Source organism: Balearica regulorum, chromosome 4 (genome assembly GCF_011004875.1).
Source record: "Balearica regulorum gibbericeps isolate bBalReg1 chromosome 4, bBalReg1.pri, whole genome shotgun sequence".
NCBI lineage: Eukaryota > Metazoa > Chordata > Aves > Gruiformes > Gruidae > Balearica > Balearica regulorum.
In genome coordinates this window covers 30,551,274-30,569,348 of record NC_046187.1, presented here as the reverse complement: position 1 = coordinate 30,569,348, position 18,075 = coordinate 30,551,274, and the positions used below count along the sequence as shown (strand labels likewise).

The window sequence follows — 18,075 nt, the reverse complement described above, 5'->3', positions numbered from 1 at the left end:
TTCTAATAATGATGATAGAGGGGATAAAAAGCTGGGAGGGAGGATGAGCAGAAAGAGGTGGTAAATTGGGTATCAAAGGAAGCAGAACATTGACAACTTTTCCATCTTCATCATTTTATATCTGAATGCAGTAGGGTGTATGCTGTCATTAGAATAAATAAAAGAAACTTCACCTGAAGTACAAAGCACTATAAATGACAAAATTCATATAATATGAGGACAACAAGTATTGTGCTCAATAGAGACTTCCCATCACCCATATTGTTCTACACAAATCAACCAGAATTAATGTGAGATTCTGTTATTGCTTGATCTATTCTCTCACTTCAACTATCAGAGAGCTGAAGAGGTAGCTTCATACCACCCCCACCTTGCTGTTTCAGCAGTAGTTACATTTCCTCCTTGCTGCAATGACAAGCTCAAATTGTCATCAATAAATGTTGATTCTTTTTCAACTAATAACAGTAAGCAGCTCCCACTCAAAATCAATTTCAACTTTACTGGCCAGGCACTGAACATTTGTCTTTGCCATGACTGTGCTGCATAAAGGAACAATTGAATTGAAAATTTAATGAACAATAATTGAAAATAAATTGTGCCTTTTTAAAGGAAAATCAGTGCTATGGTAGATTTCCAGGAATCAGTTATGTTAGGGGTTTTTTCCTTAAAAAGATAGAATGGGTCAAGCTAAAAAGTTAATTATATAAACATGTACACATTAATGTACATAATTAAAAATGGACTTTAACCTCAAAAGGATACAAAGGCTTTTCAGTAACTTCCTAGGGTTTTAAATCTGGCAAAAGCAGTACAATTTCTGTGGTAATTATACTTCCAACACATTTGGATATGTTAATTGGATCTAAGTTCTAATTAGTTTCTTTATGTGACTAAGAATGACAATCACCAAATTAATTTAATTCACTTTTATTCTGAACTTAGTACCATTTTCAATATTTTTAGTACAGAAAACGTAGACTATCGAATGCTTTGCTTTATAAGATGGCAGTGATTTACCACATATAGGGTACAGTGCACACACTTCAAATACATTCACTACATTTCACTGTATTATTACAGGTAACAGTCTTCAGCAATTTGGTTATTCAGCTCAAAGTATTGGAGGGTTTTTGTCGGAGGAGTAATGAGGACCTAGAACATGTCAGCAGTCCATCCACACTGCTGTGAACAGCTAGACACACTGTGGAGGTATAGAAAAAGCAGAGATCAGAGAGTCATAGAATGGTTTGAGCTAGAAGGGACCTTAAAGATCATCTAGTCCAACCCCCCTGCCATGTACAGGTATGCCCTCCACTAGATCAGGTTGCCCAAAGCGCCATCCAACCTGGCCTTAAACACTTCCAGGGATGGGGCCTCACAACCCCTCTGGGCAACCTGTTCCAGTGTCCTTACCACCCCCATAGAGAAGAAATTTTTGCCTAATACCTAATTTAAATCTACTCTCCTTCAGCTTAAGGCCATTACCCCCTTGTCCTATCACTCCATGCCCTTGTAATCAGTCCCTCTCCAGCTTTCCTGTAGGCCCCTTTAGGTACTGGAAGGCTGCTATAAGGTCTCCCTGGAGCCTTTTCTTCTTCAGGCTGAACAATCTCAACTCTTTCAGCTTATCTTCACAGGAGAGTTGCTCCAGCCTCAGATCATCTTCATGGCCCTCCTCTGGACTCGCTCCAACAGCTCCATGTCCTTCTTATGTTGGGGGGGCCCCAGAGCTGGATGCAATACTCAGGTGGGGTCTCACAAGAGTGGAGAAAGAGGGGAAGGATCACCTACCTCAACCTGCTGCTGGTCACACGTCTTTTGATGCAGCCCAGGATACAGTTGGCTTTCTGGGCTGCAAGTGTTTGTTGTTTGATCATGTTGAGCTTCTGTCGTGGTTTTACCCAGCCAGCAGCTGAGCACCACGCAGCCGCTCGTTCACCTCCCCCCCATCGGGATGGGAAAGAGAATTGGAAGAGTTAAAGTGAGAAAACTCGTGGGTTGAGATAAAAACAGTTTTAATAGGTAAAGCAAAAGCCGCGCGCACAAGCAAAGCAAAGCAAGGAATTCATTCCCACTTCCCATGGGCAGGCAGGTGTTCAGCCATCTCCAGGAAAGCAGGGCTCTGTCACGCGTAACGGTTACTTGGGAAGACAAACGCCATTGCTCTGAACGCCGCCGGCCCCCCCCCCCCCCTTCCCCCAAGCTCCTTATAAACTGAGCATGATGTCATACAGTATGGAATATCCCTTTGGTCAGTTGGGGTCACCTGTCCTGTCTGTGTCTCCTCCCAACTTCTTGTCCACGCCCCAGCCATCCCGCTGGCAGGGCAGCGCAAGAAGCAGAAAAGGCCTTGGCCCCGTGTAAACACTGCTCACAAATAAGTCCTATAGAACAAAAACATCTCTATATTATCAATGCTGTCTCCAGCACAAATCCAAAACGTATCCCCACACTAGCTACTATGAAGAAAAATCAATCCTCTCAGCTGAAACCAGGACAGCTTCTTATCAACCAACACCCACAAGTCCTTCTCCTCTGGGCTGTTCTCAATCCATTCTCCGCCCAGCCTGTATTTGTGCTTGGGATTGCCCTGACCCATGTGCAGGATCTTGCACTTGGCCCTGTTGAACTTCATGCAGTTCCCACAGGACACACCTCTCCAGCCTGTGAAGGCCCCTCTGGATGGCATTCTTTCCCTTCAGCGTGTTGGCTGCACCACACAGCTTGGGTGTCATTGTCAAACTTGCTGAGGGTGCACCTCAATTCTACTGTTCATGTTGCCAACAAAGAGGTTAAACAGCACCAGTCCCAATACTGCCCCCTGAGGAATGCTATTTGTTAACTGGTCTCCACTTGGACATTGACCACAACTCTTTGAGTGTGACCATCCAACCAATTCCTTATCCATCAAGCGGTCCATCTGTCAAATCCATGTCTCTCCAATTTAGAGACAAGGATGTCGTACATGACAGTGTCAAATGCTTTGCACAAGTCCGGGTTAGATGGCTACTATAATCTGTGGTTTGGTCTTTGTGATCAGATGGGAACATGAAGTGAAGAAATCAAGCAGTGATAGTTTGTGCTTTTATTTAGAATTAGTTCTTGTAAAGATGAGTATTGCAAGAGATGAATATGATGTCTCACACTTTAGTTCCTCCTCATATCCTATTGCTACTTCCAACGATTTCTGCTGGAGTTCTGAATCCAGCTGATCTTTGATTAGTTATTACTTGAGATTAAAAGTATGCTCAGCATACCCTTGCTCATTCCCTGACAACAGCATAACCTTACTTCAAAGTGGGAAGAATTAGGACAGCTCTGAGCACTTCTAAAAATGGCAGAGAGAAATTACTACATTGTTTTAAAGGCCATATTCTATTAGGAAGCAGAATCATTTAGGTTGGAAAAGACCTTTACAATCATCAAGTTAAACCTAACCTGTATATCGTCACAGAAAGGTTTGAGTTTTTTAACCTTTTGAGGCACCCATTTCTAAGGAGGCATCTTCAAAGAACTGATATAAATTTGTTGAAATGGAATAATTTAGAAGTTGCTCTAAAATAGCTAATGGGTGTAATGAGAAAACAAATATTTCAAATGGTCCACTTTTTAAATTGTTAAATGTGTGTACATGAAGTTTTTTTTCCTTGTTTTCTGTCTCACTTTGAAAGATCTATGAAACCCATATACAAAGCCTCTTTCCATGAAGGACTGAAAATGAGTGCTTTCTGTAAATTCTTGTTCGACCATGGTCAGCAAAGGTTCTCCCCTTCTTTCACAGACCCCTTCAGCTGGTTCAGGCATCTTGTCATTTCTATGACTGTGCATTAAAGTACAGTAATGTTTTGGATGTTTTGCAGTTGATATTTCTCAAAGATTATAGGGTTGAATTCTCTGAGAGACTAGTCTTAGTAGAGGCCACTGGGCCCAGAAGTACCTGCTGATGTTAATCTTGATTTTGTCAGAGCAAGATCTTTTATGCCATTAAATAAGGATATGAAAAACACTTGGGTTTTAGAGGCTTAAGTAGCTACCAAGTTTGAAGATGAGCATGCCTCCATAGATTTCATGCACAGTCCATGGAGAAGGCAATTCAGAGCAAGAACTGGTACCTGCAGTGCCTGCCTCTTTGTATACCTGTAATTAACATGTTTACCTAGGCAATTAGTTTATATGCCAATTGAGCCCCTACTCCAAAGTTCTCTGAAGTCAGTCATTGTCTTTCTATTGGATTTCAGATTTAACTCTAGCAATTGTACAGGTCAGATGAATGTGATCATGAATTCCAAAAATGATACTAGTAAAATTTATATGTGGTGCTAAGGAATGAGTGGTTGGTTGGTCTTTTCTCTGTACCCAAGATAAGCATCTACCATCATGTAAGAATGTAGGCAAGTTATATTTTTGGAAAAACTAAATTATAGGGTCAGTAACTACTAAAATCAGATTGAAAGGCAGTTAGTCCTTGAGAGATCCCTGAGGAAAAGCTTCTGTCCACAGAAGCCCAAGAAATACAATAGCACCAATGTAAGCATCTCTTAGCTGAATTTTTTTATCTGCTTATCTGTTGCAGTCCTTTCTCAATACTGTGCTGTGCCTATCAAGTGGTCTTTTCCTCAATCATCTTTAAATGTGATTTTTAAACCTGGTTAAAAATCACTGCTGTTTTTTTATCAATGAGTAGTATTAGCTTTAAATAAAACTAGTGTAATTCCTTTCATCAAAGTTCCACTAGGAAAGATGGGCTGGAGCAGACAGCATGCTAAAATTATGGTAGCTATTACTTCTGCGATTAGTGTATCACTGAAAATAGGTATTGTCACAGCCATGCTACTTTTAAATGTTTTTCTTATATAGAAACCCTCCTTGAGCTCTTCTAAAGCAATATAGATACCTCCAAACCCTGGATGCTGTCATCCATTACACACTGGTATTAAAAGCACAAACTGATATCCCTAAATGCTTCATTTGCAATTTAAAGATGAATCTGTGTGCAAACCCTTCCCTGACTTTCCATCCCATTAATTCCAGAAGGTGTTGTGCTTGTTCCATACGTTCCTGCTTAAAGCTGCCTAAGAGGAATGACTGGCAAAGTTTTATGGGCAATGAGGAAACAATTTCTGTTTTCCCTTTTAGCTTGGCTGCTGGAATCCCATCACTGGTCTGAATGGGTCACTAACAGACAGAAAGTTGGAAAATAACATGCGAGGAGTGGTTCTACGCGTAGTGACTGTGCTGGTAAGCAGATCTTCATCCTTTTGCGCTAGGAGGAATGTATTTTCTCCCTCTCAACTTTATTAAGTGGCATTTTACCAAGAACTTAGTCAGTGTTCAAGTGTCTGATTTCAGCTTGTCCATACCAGAGCAATGAAGCAATTTCCACAAAATAAAATTATTTATCAGTACAGTTCATTTCAGAGAGTGAATCAAATACATTAAAACTCGTTTCTTCCACAGGCATGTACTAAATTAGATAACACAACCATGTGAACTGATAAAGGGCAACTTCAAGTGCCCTGTTAGCTAAAGTTACCTAGCTGGAACTCTAAATGATTCACAAGATGTAGCTGTCTTCCAATTACCTTGCCAAATTGAGTACAGTCTGACACAAATTGCCACACTCTGAAAATATTGAAGATCAGCTTAGGGTGAGTAGCGTTAGTTCAGTAAAACATCTACTGTCCCCTCCCAGCTCTTCTTCATACAGGTTCTTCACCTGTGTGGACACCTTGCATTAAGCAGCTGCAGGAAAATTGTTAGTTTAAGTATGAATAGAAAATGTCTACCAGAATAGGAAGGTATTTTGTGATATGAGACCAGGTATTCCGCTGTCATAAACTTTGGTAGCTTGAGTAAAAGTTAGAGTGGAAAAAAAGAAAGAAAGAAAGAAAAAGAACTAATATGAGATGTTTAGACCTATTCGGAACCAATGCCCAAACACAAACTTGAGCCAGAGGCTGCAGACTGTAAAGGTTATATTGAGTTACTTCCCTCTCTCTACTATCTACTCTTGTCTTTCATTACCGATTCAGTGTTTGAGGGCCTGACTGCTTGCTTATAAAGAACAAAGCAAGAGTGGTTTCCACGGTTTGCATTGCTGACATTGCATCATGAAGGAAAAGGCTCAGTCAGGGGTGGAAAGTGAAATCACCAGAGAGTGTCAGTGCCACAGACAGAGCAGTTTTGTGCCGCTCCAACTATTTAATGGGTCTTTAAAAGCTATTTTCTGTCGGTGTCCAGACTGTTCCAGCTCTTACTACACTAGAGAACTTCTTGTGATAATATCTACAAAACAAATAAAACCCCCCAACCAAATAAGGATGAATGCACAGAAAAAGACAAAGCAGTAGAGTGGGGTTATTTACACTTCAATTTGCGTATTCATCAAAATAGCATCATGGTGGCAGTGGCTGGTCTTTGTGTTTTGCCTAATACTCATGTTAATTGATTCAGTATAATTTGCTGTTGACAAAAATGATCTGTGGATGTTGTCTAGCAAATTCAAATTAGAGTCTTGTAGGGTTTTTTTTTTTAATTTCTTCTTCTTCCCTTTCTCCCCACTCTATTCTTCTGATTTCATCCCTAGTTATTTTAGCTAGCTTGCCAGAGAGCATTCTTTTTCAAGTCATTATAGCATGAATATTTAGCACTTGTAAAAATACAAAAAAGACATTAGTTATGCTGATAAGATTCTATATTAATAATAAAAACAGAAGGCAGACATTTAAAGTTCAGTGCACAGCACGTGGCAGTTCAGTCTCCTCACTGCAGTCCTCGTGCGCTGCCTCACATGAGGACATAAAAGTCGTTTGGTTTTGTTGACAATGTTAAAACACAATTGATGACAGCTTCCGTGCACAACTACTGAAAACCACAATTAGTCTGAACTGTGCTTTGTTAAAATCTGCTAACTTATTTTGCTAACTGATTCTTGTTTTATGTAGAACGTGCACTGAAGGCAATATATGGGGAAGATGCAAATGATTCATATTGGCTTCAGAGCATAAAATTTCCTTTATTCTCTTAAAAATTGTAGAGCTTTGCATGGCTGGTCAGTACAATCTAGACAAAATTGACTGTGAACCACACTGCAAACTGACGTTTGTTTGATTTTACTCAGCGAAGATGAGAGGCAAGGATTTTGTAAGCTGCATGAGTAAAGGGAGGAAGCAAATACTTTTTTATACTCATTTTTGACTAGCAGTTCCCTTGACTACTTTCCCCCAAATGCCAGAAATCAAGAAGATAAAATACCATTTCTCCCTTATCCACAAACTCTAATGGTTGAGAGGGAGAGGCAGACAAACAGACACTGACAGAAAATCAAGCTACTAACCAAAAGCCTGAAGAGAAGTTGGACAGGGCAGATGTCGGAATTGCAAAGTGTTAACGATTTCTAATCTCATCTTATCTTTGGATATCCACAAATATTGCTGTCACCCCTGTGGGTTTCAGAGCATTATTTAGGGTACTTACCCTCTAGCAGTTTCTCTTACTGCTCTTGCTATGTATAAGTAAGGGTTATTCATGAGGATCTGCCAGCTTCTAAGTCTTAGTTTAATCTGAGACTTAAAATATAGCTGTCATTAGCATATCATTAACTTCAAACATATGTGTTGCTATATGATAAATTTATAGGGCCTTGTTGCTAATTATAGCTTGTTTCCCATTTTTATTCACATAGCTTATTACAATGGTGCAATTATGTTATTTTTACTGGGAATAGAATGAATATTAGATACACTATTTGAATTTCAGTGGAGTCTTAGCTGGGATACCATAACCCTGGAAGTGAAGCAAAGCTATAAAGTATTAATACTTGTCTTCTCTAATTTTAAAATTAGGCTTTTAATCCCTCTGTTGCTATTCAATTTAGAAAAACTTGTTCTTAGAAAAACTTGGTCAACAAAGACATTGATTAGAATTTCATTAAGCCCTATTCATGTTGCAGCTATTATCAAAGGATATTTGCAGTTAAGGCCATTCATTTGGTGAAATAGAATAAAAATTTCAAGTTATAGTTTGGACAAATCAACAGAACTCTTTCAGGTAAATCAAGGCTGTGGTAATATGTGGAAGTGCATTGTTCATCTGGTTTATATGTGCTGGCTAGGACAAAACTGGAGATTTATATTTAACCTATGTGATAAAAATGTGTGATTCTTGCCTTTGATATGAGTGCAGGAGGGATTTCACCCATCAACTTTATTTTGGTGATGATCTTTATCATGCTTGCTTTTCCATCTTTCTCCGTGTTCTTTAGCTAAGTCATATCTTTCTGTTAAAAGTAGAGAATCTATTACTGACTATGATTAGTTACTGTTATTAATTCTACCAGTTTCTAACAGTATGATCTTGATCTGGGGAAACAAGAAGGCTTGTCCTAATTAAATATAATACCTTCAAATACGAATGTATCTCTGTTTCATTGAGATGTGAGAAGTTAACATTGATTTGTTAATTTGTTCTGCTACACTTTGAATCTCTCATGCCTTTCTAGGCAGCAACCCTTCTCCTCTTCCAATTTCATTTTGTTATGCTTTCAGGTTGAAAAGGATTGGTTCTAAAAATTGCAGTAGAATTTGAGAGGATAACAAATTGCAACACCTGGGTTGTACTGCATTATACTTATTATGAAATGAAACATTTTGCAGTCAGAAAATGATAAATGATTGTGACTAATATCCCCAAAGCAGTCCTTTGAAAAACCAAGTGCTGAACAATTCCCATCATCTGCATCCATCTACTAATTCCTTTCCCTAGATAAATTTAATAATTATGGGCTACATAGCTGCAGATCCAAAACAAAAATTTCTTTGTGAATATGACAGAATACAGTCTGTCCCCAAATTGGAAACCTCTGGTTTCATTTGGCAGTGAATCCTGGCTCCTCTTTAAGTTAATGGGAATTCTGTCCTTTGCATAAACAATTCTTTGTGTTTTATTTTGGGGGAAACTATAGTCATGCCGGTGTACATGTGATTCAACATTTTAATCTGCCTTGGATTAGTACCGCACTTTCCACACTTCTAGAAAATGTTTATTTTGTCTTAAATATCAAATGTTTCTGTTTTGGACTGCTTCCCCACACACAGCCAAAGTTTGAACTTTGTGTTTGACAAGTTACTTTTAAGTGACTTGCTGGTGAATTTCTGAAATGTATTCTGAGTTTCTGAATTGTAGCTCAATCAAAGGTCAGAATAATAACTCCAAACAAATTCAGAGTGTCTTGAATGAACAATTGTCCAAGAACAAATTTAGCTAGATATCCATTTTGGCTACTTCAGTTTATCCTCCTCTTTTTCAGCTGCTCAGTTTTATTGAAAGGGAGATAGAATACAGCAGATATTCTCATAATATCATTTTAGTAGTAGTGGCAATTAATGAATTATTCATATGAATTTTAAGCCATCAGAAATGGAATGAGACTTGGCCTGTTTGACAATGAATAAGCCAGCAGGTATTCGCAAAATCATTTTTCTTAAAAAGCCCCGGTTGTTTGAAAAAGGAAAAAGTTTGAAATTCCCTGTTTTAAAGAATTAACACCTTGATTGAAAAGTACAGAGCCTTTTTGAAAGTGTATAAGGTATAGCTTCCTAATGGTGCAAAATATATTTGTGATTTTATGTGAAAATTCAAATAGGAGGCATGTATCTTCATACCTGAATGGTTCTGAAAATGCAGGCATGATGAAGGAAAGACAAATAATAGCAAGCAATACTGAATTATGCTTTGCCATACATCTCTATGTACTATTTCTTGAGAGTTACTACCTAGGTTATTGCAGAGGGCTAGGTGGGCCAGAGGCAGCTTAGTGACCTTGGCTCCAGGTAGGCAATGTGGGACATGGTGTACTGACAGGGCTGGCAGATGCCCCCCCCCCCCAAAAAAAAAAACCCACCATCATTTACACCAGGGAAAATATTATCATCTGTGGACTACTTTAATTCTCAATGGTTGGCATGAGCATTTTTTCTCATATTAGGAAAGAAACAAACCTGAAAGCAGACAATATCTTTAGGGACAGGAGCTGCAGGAGGTCGGCACCTTCAGTCCTTTTTCTCTTGAACTTAACAGAGAAAAGATGAAAAGTAAGATATGAAGCTAAGTCCTGGTTTTAAAAGCTGAGTCTGTCTTTGGAATTTGACTTCCAACACTGGTTAAAAAAAAGTAACAAAAGTCTTTTCTAAGAAGTTGGAGTAGCTTTCAGAGCAATAAGAAAAAGGAAAGGTGTAAGAGAGATGAACAAGACAGTATTTAAGCATCTGCAGAGGGAACGAAGAGTCAGAAGTGATAAAGGATAAAAAAAAAAGGCAGGACAAATCATCAGTGTAAAAGAAAGATCAACTGCAACTAAGATTATGTGTGGGATACCTCAGGAAATACTGAATAAATATTTTACAGTAGTGTACAATCAAAATAGTCTCATAGATAATGCCTATTCCATTTTCTCCCTTTTTTGGTGCTCACTTTTCTCATGTAGTCCTGATCCCTTTCCCCACTTTCACAATTGAATGGTGTGGACTTCTGTGAATCCTTCTTCATTCTGTCAGGCTGTACTTTCTATGCACCAATGCCTACAATATTTAAAAAAGAAAAAAAATATTTTAATTAAGACATGTATTGTACTAAATTATATGTTGCTGTGTCTCGACGTTATCGGCATATGGGACTATAGTGCAGCCGTAGTGGAAATTCCTATGGCAGCAGAAATGCCTTAGGAGGTGGTAAGGTTAAGAAATATTACTTGACTGTCTTCATCAGTAGTAGTATTTGTGTTTTGAGCAAACATATTTTACTCTCTTATCTGTAAGGGACAAATATTTCTTTGATGGCCATTTATGCATCTGAATTTGAATGGCAGAAAAGCTGTGAGTGATGCAGTTTATTCTATCTGGAGTGTGTCATAAAATCTCTATATACTATAACTCTGTAACATAGTATATACCATGTGTGCTGTAGTTGAAATACTTTAAAAATACTTGAAGTTTTAGAATAGTCCATTGCTACTTGTAAAGAATGCATAATTTCCTAGGCAGAAACAAATCCCTATGTCTTGATTTATCTTCCTTTTTGCTGCCCATATCTATCTTTGACCAAAAGCTGGAAAGACTGGATCTTCTATAGACAACGCGTCAAGAAAAATGTTCAGTGAAATTATGGTAAATTATAGCAACAGTGGTAGAGGTGTTCATTTTAGTGCTAAATTAATGAAATCATCAGGAGTAATGGTGCATGACAGGATTAGGCTCACTATTTACTATTCTTCAGAGTTAGCCTCGTTGTTGATATGAAAGCTGTCATTCAGTATGAGGTATGTATGACAAGATTGCTTTCATCTATGGAAAAGTCAGTTGATATTGGAATATCTTTTCATGGGCAGATTTTCCAATTTGGAAGCTTGAATTCAGATTTCAGGGCATGATTCTAGACAAGCATTTATTGAAACTAAAATTTTGACATTTAAAAAAAATATTATTCAGTTTTACAGGTTTAATAATAGTTTGCTCATTCCTAATGTAAGGAGGATATTTTTAAATGGCTTGGGATGTATGCTGACAATATGAATTGCTTTTTACTCTCATAAAGTTGTTATATTGAAAATGGAACTTAATTGCTCTTTTGGTCAAAAGTTTCTCAATGATTTTAAGGATAAGCAAACTATTAATAGTCACAGTAAATGTTTCCCACCACAAGGCAAGCGTAGCTCTCAGAGCTCCTATTACACATTTTGTAATGCTAAGAATATTTACTCATTCAGTCACAAGAAGGCTGTGGACTCTGTTTTGTCAGAAGCATGTCCAGGAAGGTTCCTGTTTTCTTGCTTAGTCTAGGTAGTTTTATCCTGAGTCAGAGAAAGGAAAGATGGTTTTAGAGAGTCTTTCTAGCTTACATTTCTATGAAACCATGGAACCATCTATTTCTAGGCAAATAAAAGAAAATAAGTTGGTATTACTGGCATAGAAGAGCATAGTCACACAAAGAATTACAAACTGAGGAGAGGAGTTTGCAGGAGCAGTTTGCGTTGACCTAACTCTGCTCAGAAACTTTAGTCACAATTATTTGTAATTTAGGTATTTTAAAATCTAGAGTATGCAGGAAATGTAATAGTGTTATCCGCAGACTCTATATAATGTGTTTTATACTTCTTACTTAAGTAAAGTTTTCATCTTACGAAGGTACTGGTTAGAAACCATTTAATTCTAAAAAACAGGCACTTTTATTGCAGTTCTAAGCCTGATTATGTTATCTCATGCTCCTCGCATAGCGACTTAAATTTCTGAAAATAAGGAAAGACATCCAGACATCTAGTTGAGCCAGGTATTTTTAGAAAGCAAGGAGATAGTGCTGGGAACTACTAGCTCCACAGTGAGATAGCTTTTTCCTGAAGTTCCCTAGTTTTTAGCTTACGGCAGATAGAAACTTTAAGGCTGAAAGCTGGTAATAATTGCGTTATGTGGCAGTTATAATTATTATGAACATCCAAGGGAAGACTTGATATGTGTCTTTCTCCTTCACCTTTTTTCCCTACCCTGCATAGCAAATATCACCTACTGTTTTTCTAGCTTGTGCTCCCATTCAGCATTTCAGAGGGTATTAGCGTATAAAAGTTGCTCCTTAAGCTCTGGTGCCTTCTGGCGCTGACTGTACACATCCTAGCTTACTGTACAGGCATAAACTTCCAGAATACATATTAGTGCCATACACTGAATTAAACCCAAACTTTCTACACTGTGCTAGTCAGCTGGGATGCTAAACCCTTCCAGACCTCTGCAGCCTTATCTCTGCCATTATATTGGCCATATTTCTACAATACTCCTCCCCTCCATATGTGCAGACAGCATGCCATCGTTACATGCACGTCAATGTATTTAACATACTTGGGTGTTTAATGAAAAAAATTGAATCCTTAATATAATTGCAGAGAAAGTGGCAGTATTTAAAGCAAGGAGGCAGAGAGGAGGAGTGACATTTCTTTCTTGGGGGCTAAGATTTCTATCTCTATGGGTCATAAATAAGGTTCCTAAAGTGCCTCCTGCCCTCAGCCATCTGCCCTGCTTCTCATTTGAGGGTTGCCAGCCCTGTTTAGGGTTACTTTACTAAGCAGAAAATGGGGACAGGAGCCATTTCAGCTGTTCCCTTGCAATTGATCTGTGTTGATAACTGAGCACAAGTAGCCATCAGGGCAGAGTGTGTCTTGATTAGGTATTCCTTGCTTTGCCAGAGATTTAGGTTTGGTGTAGTCTCCTCCCCCTACTCCTCCCACTCCATTTTCCTTCTGTAAACAGTTGCATATGTATTTCGTTTTCTGTTGGAAAATACTTGAGGTTTTTTTCTCAAGTAGCACCGTACTGTGATGAGATTTCCTCAAAATATTAATAATTAAAACTTTATGAATAATAATGATTATTATAATGACAGAAGCTAATATCCCTTGATAGTGGCGCAACGCAGCAGCCCTGACCTCCATTGTGAGGCGATGGAAGTACAGCGGGGCGCAGCGCAGCAGCCCAGGCCTCCTTGATAGAGCCATTCCTCTTCTTCCCACTACACCTGTACAAGGGCCAAATTGAAATTGCTACTGACTGGGCACAGATTACGTTTAATAGTTGGTTTACGTCCCTTTGAGCTACCAAGCTTGTATCAAAACAGGTAAGTCATAAACCTGACAGTTATTCACACCGCACATGCCTACTGTGATTGATTGTTTTACAAGCTCTAATCTCAGAGCCTGCTGGGAAATCCAGCCTATTTGTTTTCAATTAATATTTCCAATCCATTTTTCTAAAGTAGTAGGTTCTTTTCTAAAGTAGTAGGTTCTATAGACTAGACGAGGTGAACGTCAAGGAATTCAAATGTTTTGGGACCTGGCTGGGGCCACAGTCTGCCAGCAAGGTAAGTGCAATGCAAAACCTGGTAGGACCAACCTAACTCATCTGTATGTCAAGGGCTACCTCTCAAGGCCCCGTAGCTCTTATCTTCTCACTGACCCTTACCCATCTGCTCTGTGGGCATATTTGCATTCCAGAGCGATTCACATAGTTCACAGAGCACACAGAAATTTGGCTTTTTATACAGAAAGAGGTTCTTACTCTGATTGTAATTATCCTTCCATATCATGCGAGATAAAAAAAGTGAGCTGCACAACAGTGCAGTGTCACGAAGTATTATGTGAATTCGTTATGAATAGGAGCTCTTGCGTGGTTGCTGGAAGAAGTATAGAAGAAGCTCCCAGCAGGTTAATATACCTATACTACACTTTTGCTAATTCCACTGTCTGAGATAGCTACATTAAAGCTAGTATTGTGCTGTTTAGACATATTTTAAAACACTCCAATCGATTCCAATCTCAATCCATATTCCTATCATATAACTCTAATGGTTCAGAAAGAGCTATTAGGTGCATTAAGTTATTGTGAATTAAAATCAATACACAAAGCTTGACTGCATCCTAATAGACCATTGCCATAGATCAAGAAACCTTAGTCCCATTGCAGAGCAACGGGAGATAGAGGTGGGGGTGAGGGTAGCTAACATTTTTTGTTGGTTTCTTCTAAACAGCACTAAACTAAATAGCATAATACTGTAACTGAAAGCACAAACTCATGTCTTGTTGAAAATGGCAATAAAACTGTCATTTAAAAAAGCAAGAGACTAAGCACATGCATAAGGACAGTGGTAAACAAAGATCAAATTTTAAATCCCCTTCCTTTAATATTGTGTTCAGCTTCTGGGACATGAACTAGCTTCTTGCTGTGGGCAAGGCAACTTTTCTGTTAGTACAACTGACTTTCTAATCAGTCTATTTGAAAAACACAGGATCTGAGAACAGTGGTTTTCAATGCCAATACTGTTACACAGCCCGTTGGCACAATAGGATATTGAATGAGTGTAATACCTTAATTATCCAGGATTTTGTAGGTTTGAAACCTTCATCTTTGTTTTAGTGCTATTAAGGGGTGGGGATTGTGTTATGTTTTGCAGCAACTTCTATAACCATTGCTAGTGGGAGAATTTCTGTAATGAGAGAATGAAATGTTTCAATTATATTTTGGTCATTGATTCTAACGTGAAGTAACGTACATTGCTGTTCAATTAAAAATAACAAGCTGCTGTGCTGTTCCTAGCCAAATAAAATCCCCAAAACAGTGGTCAATAAAACACTTGAGGAAATTAAGTATTTGGGGCTGCATATTTCACTGAAATCTTCTGAGGAAAGAAATGCAAAATAACTAACATTTAAAGTAGGGGGTTAATTATTTTAGGAGTCAAAAAAAAAGTAATTATGTCTAGTAACAAGACAACAGAATCCTGTGCTTGAAAATGTTTGGTTATGGTTTATGAGACTTAGTTCTTCTTGTCGGTTATAATGGCTGTGCTTGGTCATCCAGCAGCCATTGGAAGGTGGTTGAGATGTCCAGTAATGAGAGTGAATTTCACTTTTGGGAGCAGTTTCTTAGCATTTGCAGGTGATTGGAGTTTTAAAAGTGTCACAGTGAATGTTTACTTCATGTGATTGCAAGGCTCTGCTTGGGCTATGTGAATCATCTAATGTGCCTGTCCACTGTTCTAGAGTCAGTGCTGAGGACAGATTGACAGTCATTTGCTCACAACTGAGCTGCATTTCTTCCTTCTGTTTTTCCTGTCTCTTTCTACTTTCAGTAGAGAAGGAGGGAGGATTTAATGAATACAGAGTCCCATTTAATGATACAGAGTGTCAATATTAAAGTATTATATCCCAGCGTGTTCAGAAATTTCTAATGAGTACACACGGAGGTCATTTTCATATGCTTTATGAATTCTAACCGCCCATATAATTACCTAATTTCAAAACTCTCTTCCAGACATAGTAGAACCACATAAGGCTATCCATCTGCAGTTTTAGAGTCAAGCCCCAATATGTGGTGTAAATCCCAGCCGTGATCAGTTTCTCTGATCTCACAAGCCAATAACTTTTTGTTACTTAATTTCTGTATAGCCTCCTGGTAGGAAGTTTTTCAGCCCATGTTAAGGGGAAAAGAGGATTCAGCTGAGCAGAAGAATAATCCCAAACATTTTGCTTTTCCATTTATAAAGTATGTCCTAGTATTTTTTTTACCATTTTTATCTATAGTGCAAGCATAAGACTCTCATAAATGTTATCATGGCTCCATATAGCTTCCATCCTAAGATAAGTCTCAATTTAAAGCCACAGAATCTACCCTTGTAATTACAGAGAAAATCTGTCTTTTTGCCCATTCATTGATCTCCTGATGATGTGGTATGTACGTAAAATCATTAACAGCTGGGCTGAGATCACCACGTCATTATAACCAGGCCACTGAATGCAACTTTTTCTTCCTCTCACATATTTAGAGTGCTGTGTTGAAGATTCGAATGGTGCTTTTTCTGTTCTTTCAAGAGAGTTTTCTGTAATTTGTCTAAAAAGAGAGAATCTATACAAAAGTACCAGAAACTGCAAAACCTAATTTTCATTGAAGAACTAAAAGATGACCATCAAAGCTTGGAATTTAAAGTCACTATTCTATTGGCTGCTAAAAATCATCCATAATAGAGACTCTGTGTTAAGGGATATACTTTTTCCCCACATGCAAGTGGTGCCTGAAGTGCTTCACAAGCAATAGTTCTCTTGCTTTCCCTCCTGCCTCCTCTAAGGCCTGAATTTATTGCTTGACTTTACTGCCCACCTCTGTAGTATGGTTACAAACCAGGTTTCTCCTTGATTGTCTAATTAACATAACCAAGTTAAACTCTGAGTAATTGTTATTTTCTGCTATATAGCTTCAGTATTGCTCCTTCTGTTTTCAAATGTGAAGGTCTTCTCTGCCCAAAAGCTTGTCTCTTTCTTATTTTTAACTTTATTAGGTGGTCTAGTAAGGGATATAAAAAAATTACTTCACACCAGCTATTACATCCAAATCATTGTTGTGTGGTTGAGAATTTCACCAGAGTAAATAAACACTATGTTTTGTACTTTTAATCTTAGTCTCTTAAAGCACTTACAAAACCTTATGTTACTTTCATTTTTATGTGCACCAGAACCTAAGTCCTGAATAGGCAAAACTGTTAGTCCTTTATCTTGTTGGAAAAAGCAATAAAGTGCAGCTTTTTTTCTACTAATCTTGAATCTAGATTGCTCCAAGCTCTATACTAATCAACCTCTAATTTCCATGATATGTTTAAAATAAAACAAAATAAATTCTCTGTCCACTACTTTCCACTGTGTAAAATTCAGGGCAGGGGTTGAGGGCTGGGGTTTGGATGTCTAACATTTCTTCTTGTGCTTCTGTTGCCCTGCTATTAGTTCTGCCTGGACTAGGGCACATTGCAATCTCTGTTGTCCACTCGCAGTTTTATGCTGGCAAGCAGATCTTTCAAGAGTAAGACTTTTCTCTTTCTGAGTCTAGTCATCTCATTTTGGATCCCACCTTCCTTTGTTCTCATTTAATGCTTCCTTTCTCTACTGGCTTTCCTGCTCTTACACTCATGTTTGCCAGAACACAGATAATATGTATGTACAAATGTTTTAAAAGTGTTAAATAAGATAGAGGGAAAACAGTCTACGATTAAGGCATTTGTCCCTGACCCAGCACACTGAGATTCACGTCTCAGCTGTACTTGTCATGAAATCTGTGCATTTCAGTCTTCATGTGGAAAATGGTGATAATAGCTCTTCTTACTCATCCCAGTATTTCAGTGATAAACCTTAATTTTGTGAAATGTGCTCAAATATATTGTGTTGCATGTCTGAAGACAGGTTTGGGTAAGATGTCTGAGCTGCTTAACCATCCCTGATACCAAAAGGGGCACATTCTTGGTACTTCCTCACTTTCTGCTTGTACAGTGTTACTCCATTGCTCCTCTTGCACTGACATTTGTCTGGACCCCTGGAAATCAGATCAACTCACCTGACAACAATTGAGTAGATTTGTGATGGCCGAGTAATAGAATTACTTTAGTAAAGGAATCAAACATCACCAGAGCTATTGCATGAGAAGGTAGCTAGTTGCTCTGGTGGGAGGAGGATGTTAAATTCTATCAGTCTTAATATGTAGCATGTTGTTAACCTATGTC

At 38.3% G+C, this 18,075-nt stretch overlaps 1 protein-coding gene across 3 annotated transcripts in view; it reads left to right on the top strand.

The window, feature by feature from the left end:
• GRID2 (glutamate ionotropic receptor delta type subunit 2) overlaps positions 1-18,075 on the top strand; it is a 742,195-nt gene that overhangs the window by 581,986 nt on the left and 142,134 nt on the right. For all 3 annotated transcript variants that reach the window (XR_012835284.1, XM_075751604.1, XM_075751605.1), the window contains exon 9: positions 5,137-5,238. Coding sequence is in view for 2 of the 3 variants with exons in the window: in XM_075751604.1 (XP_075607719.1) it covers positions 5,137-5,238 (102 nt within the window). In the remaining variant the exon portion in view is untranslated. The remainder of the gene's footprint in view (positions 1-5,136; positions 5,239-18,075) is intronic.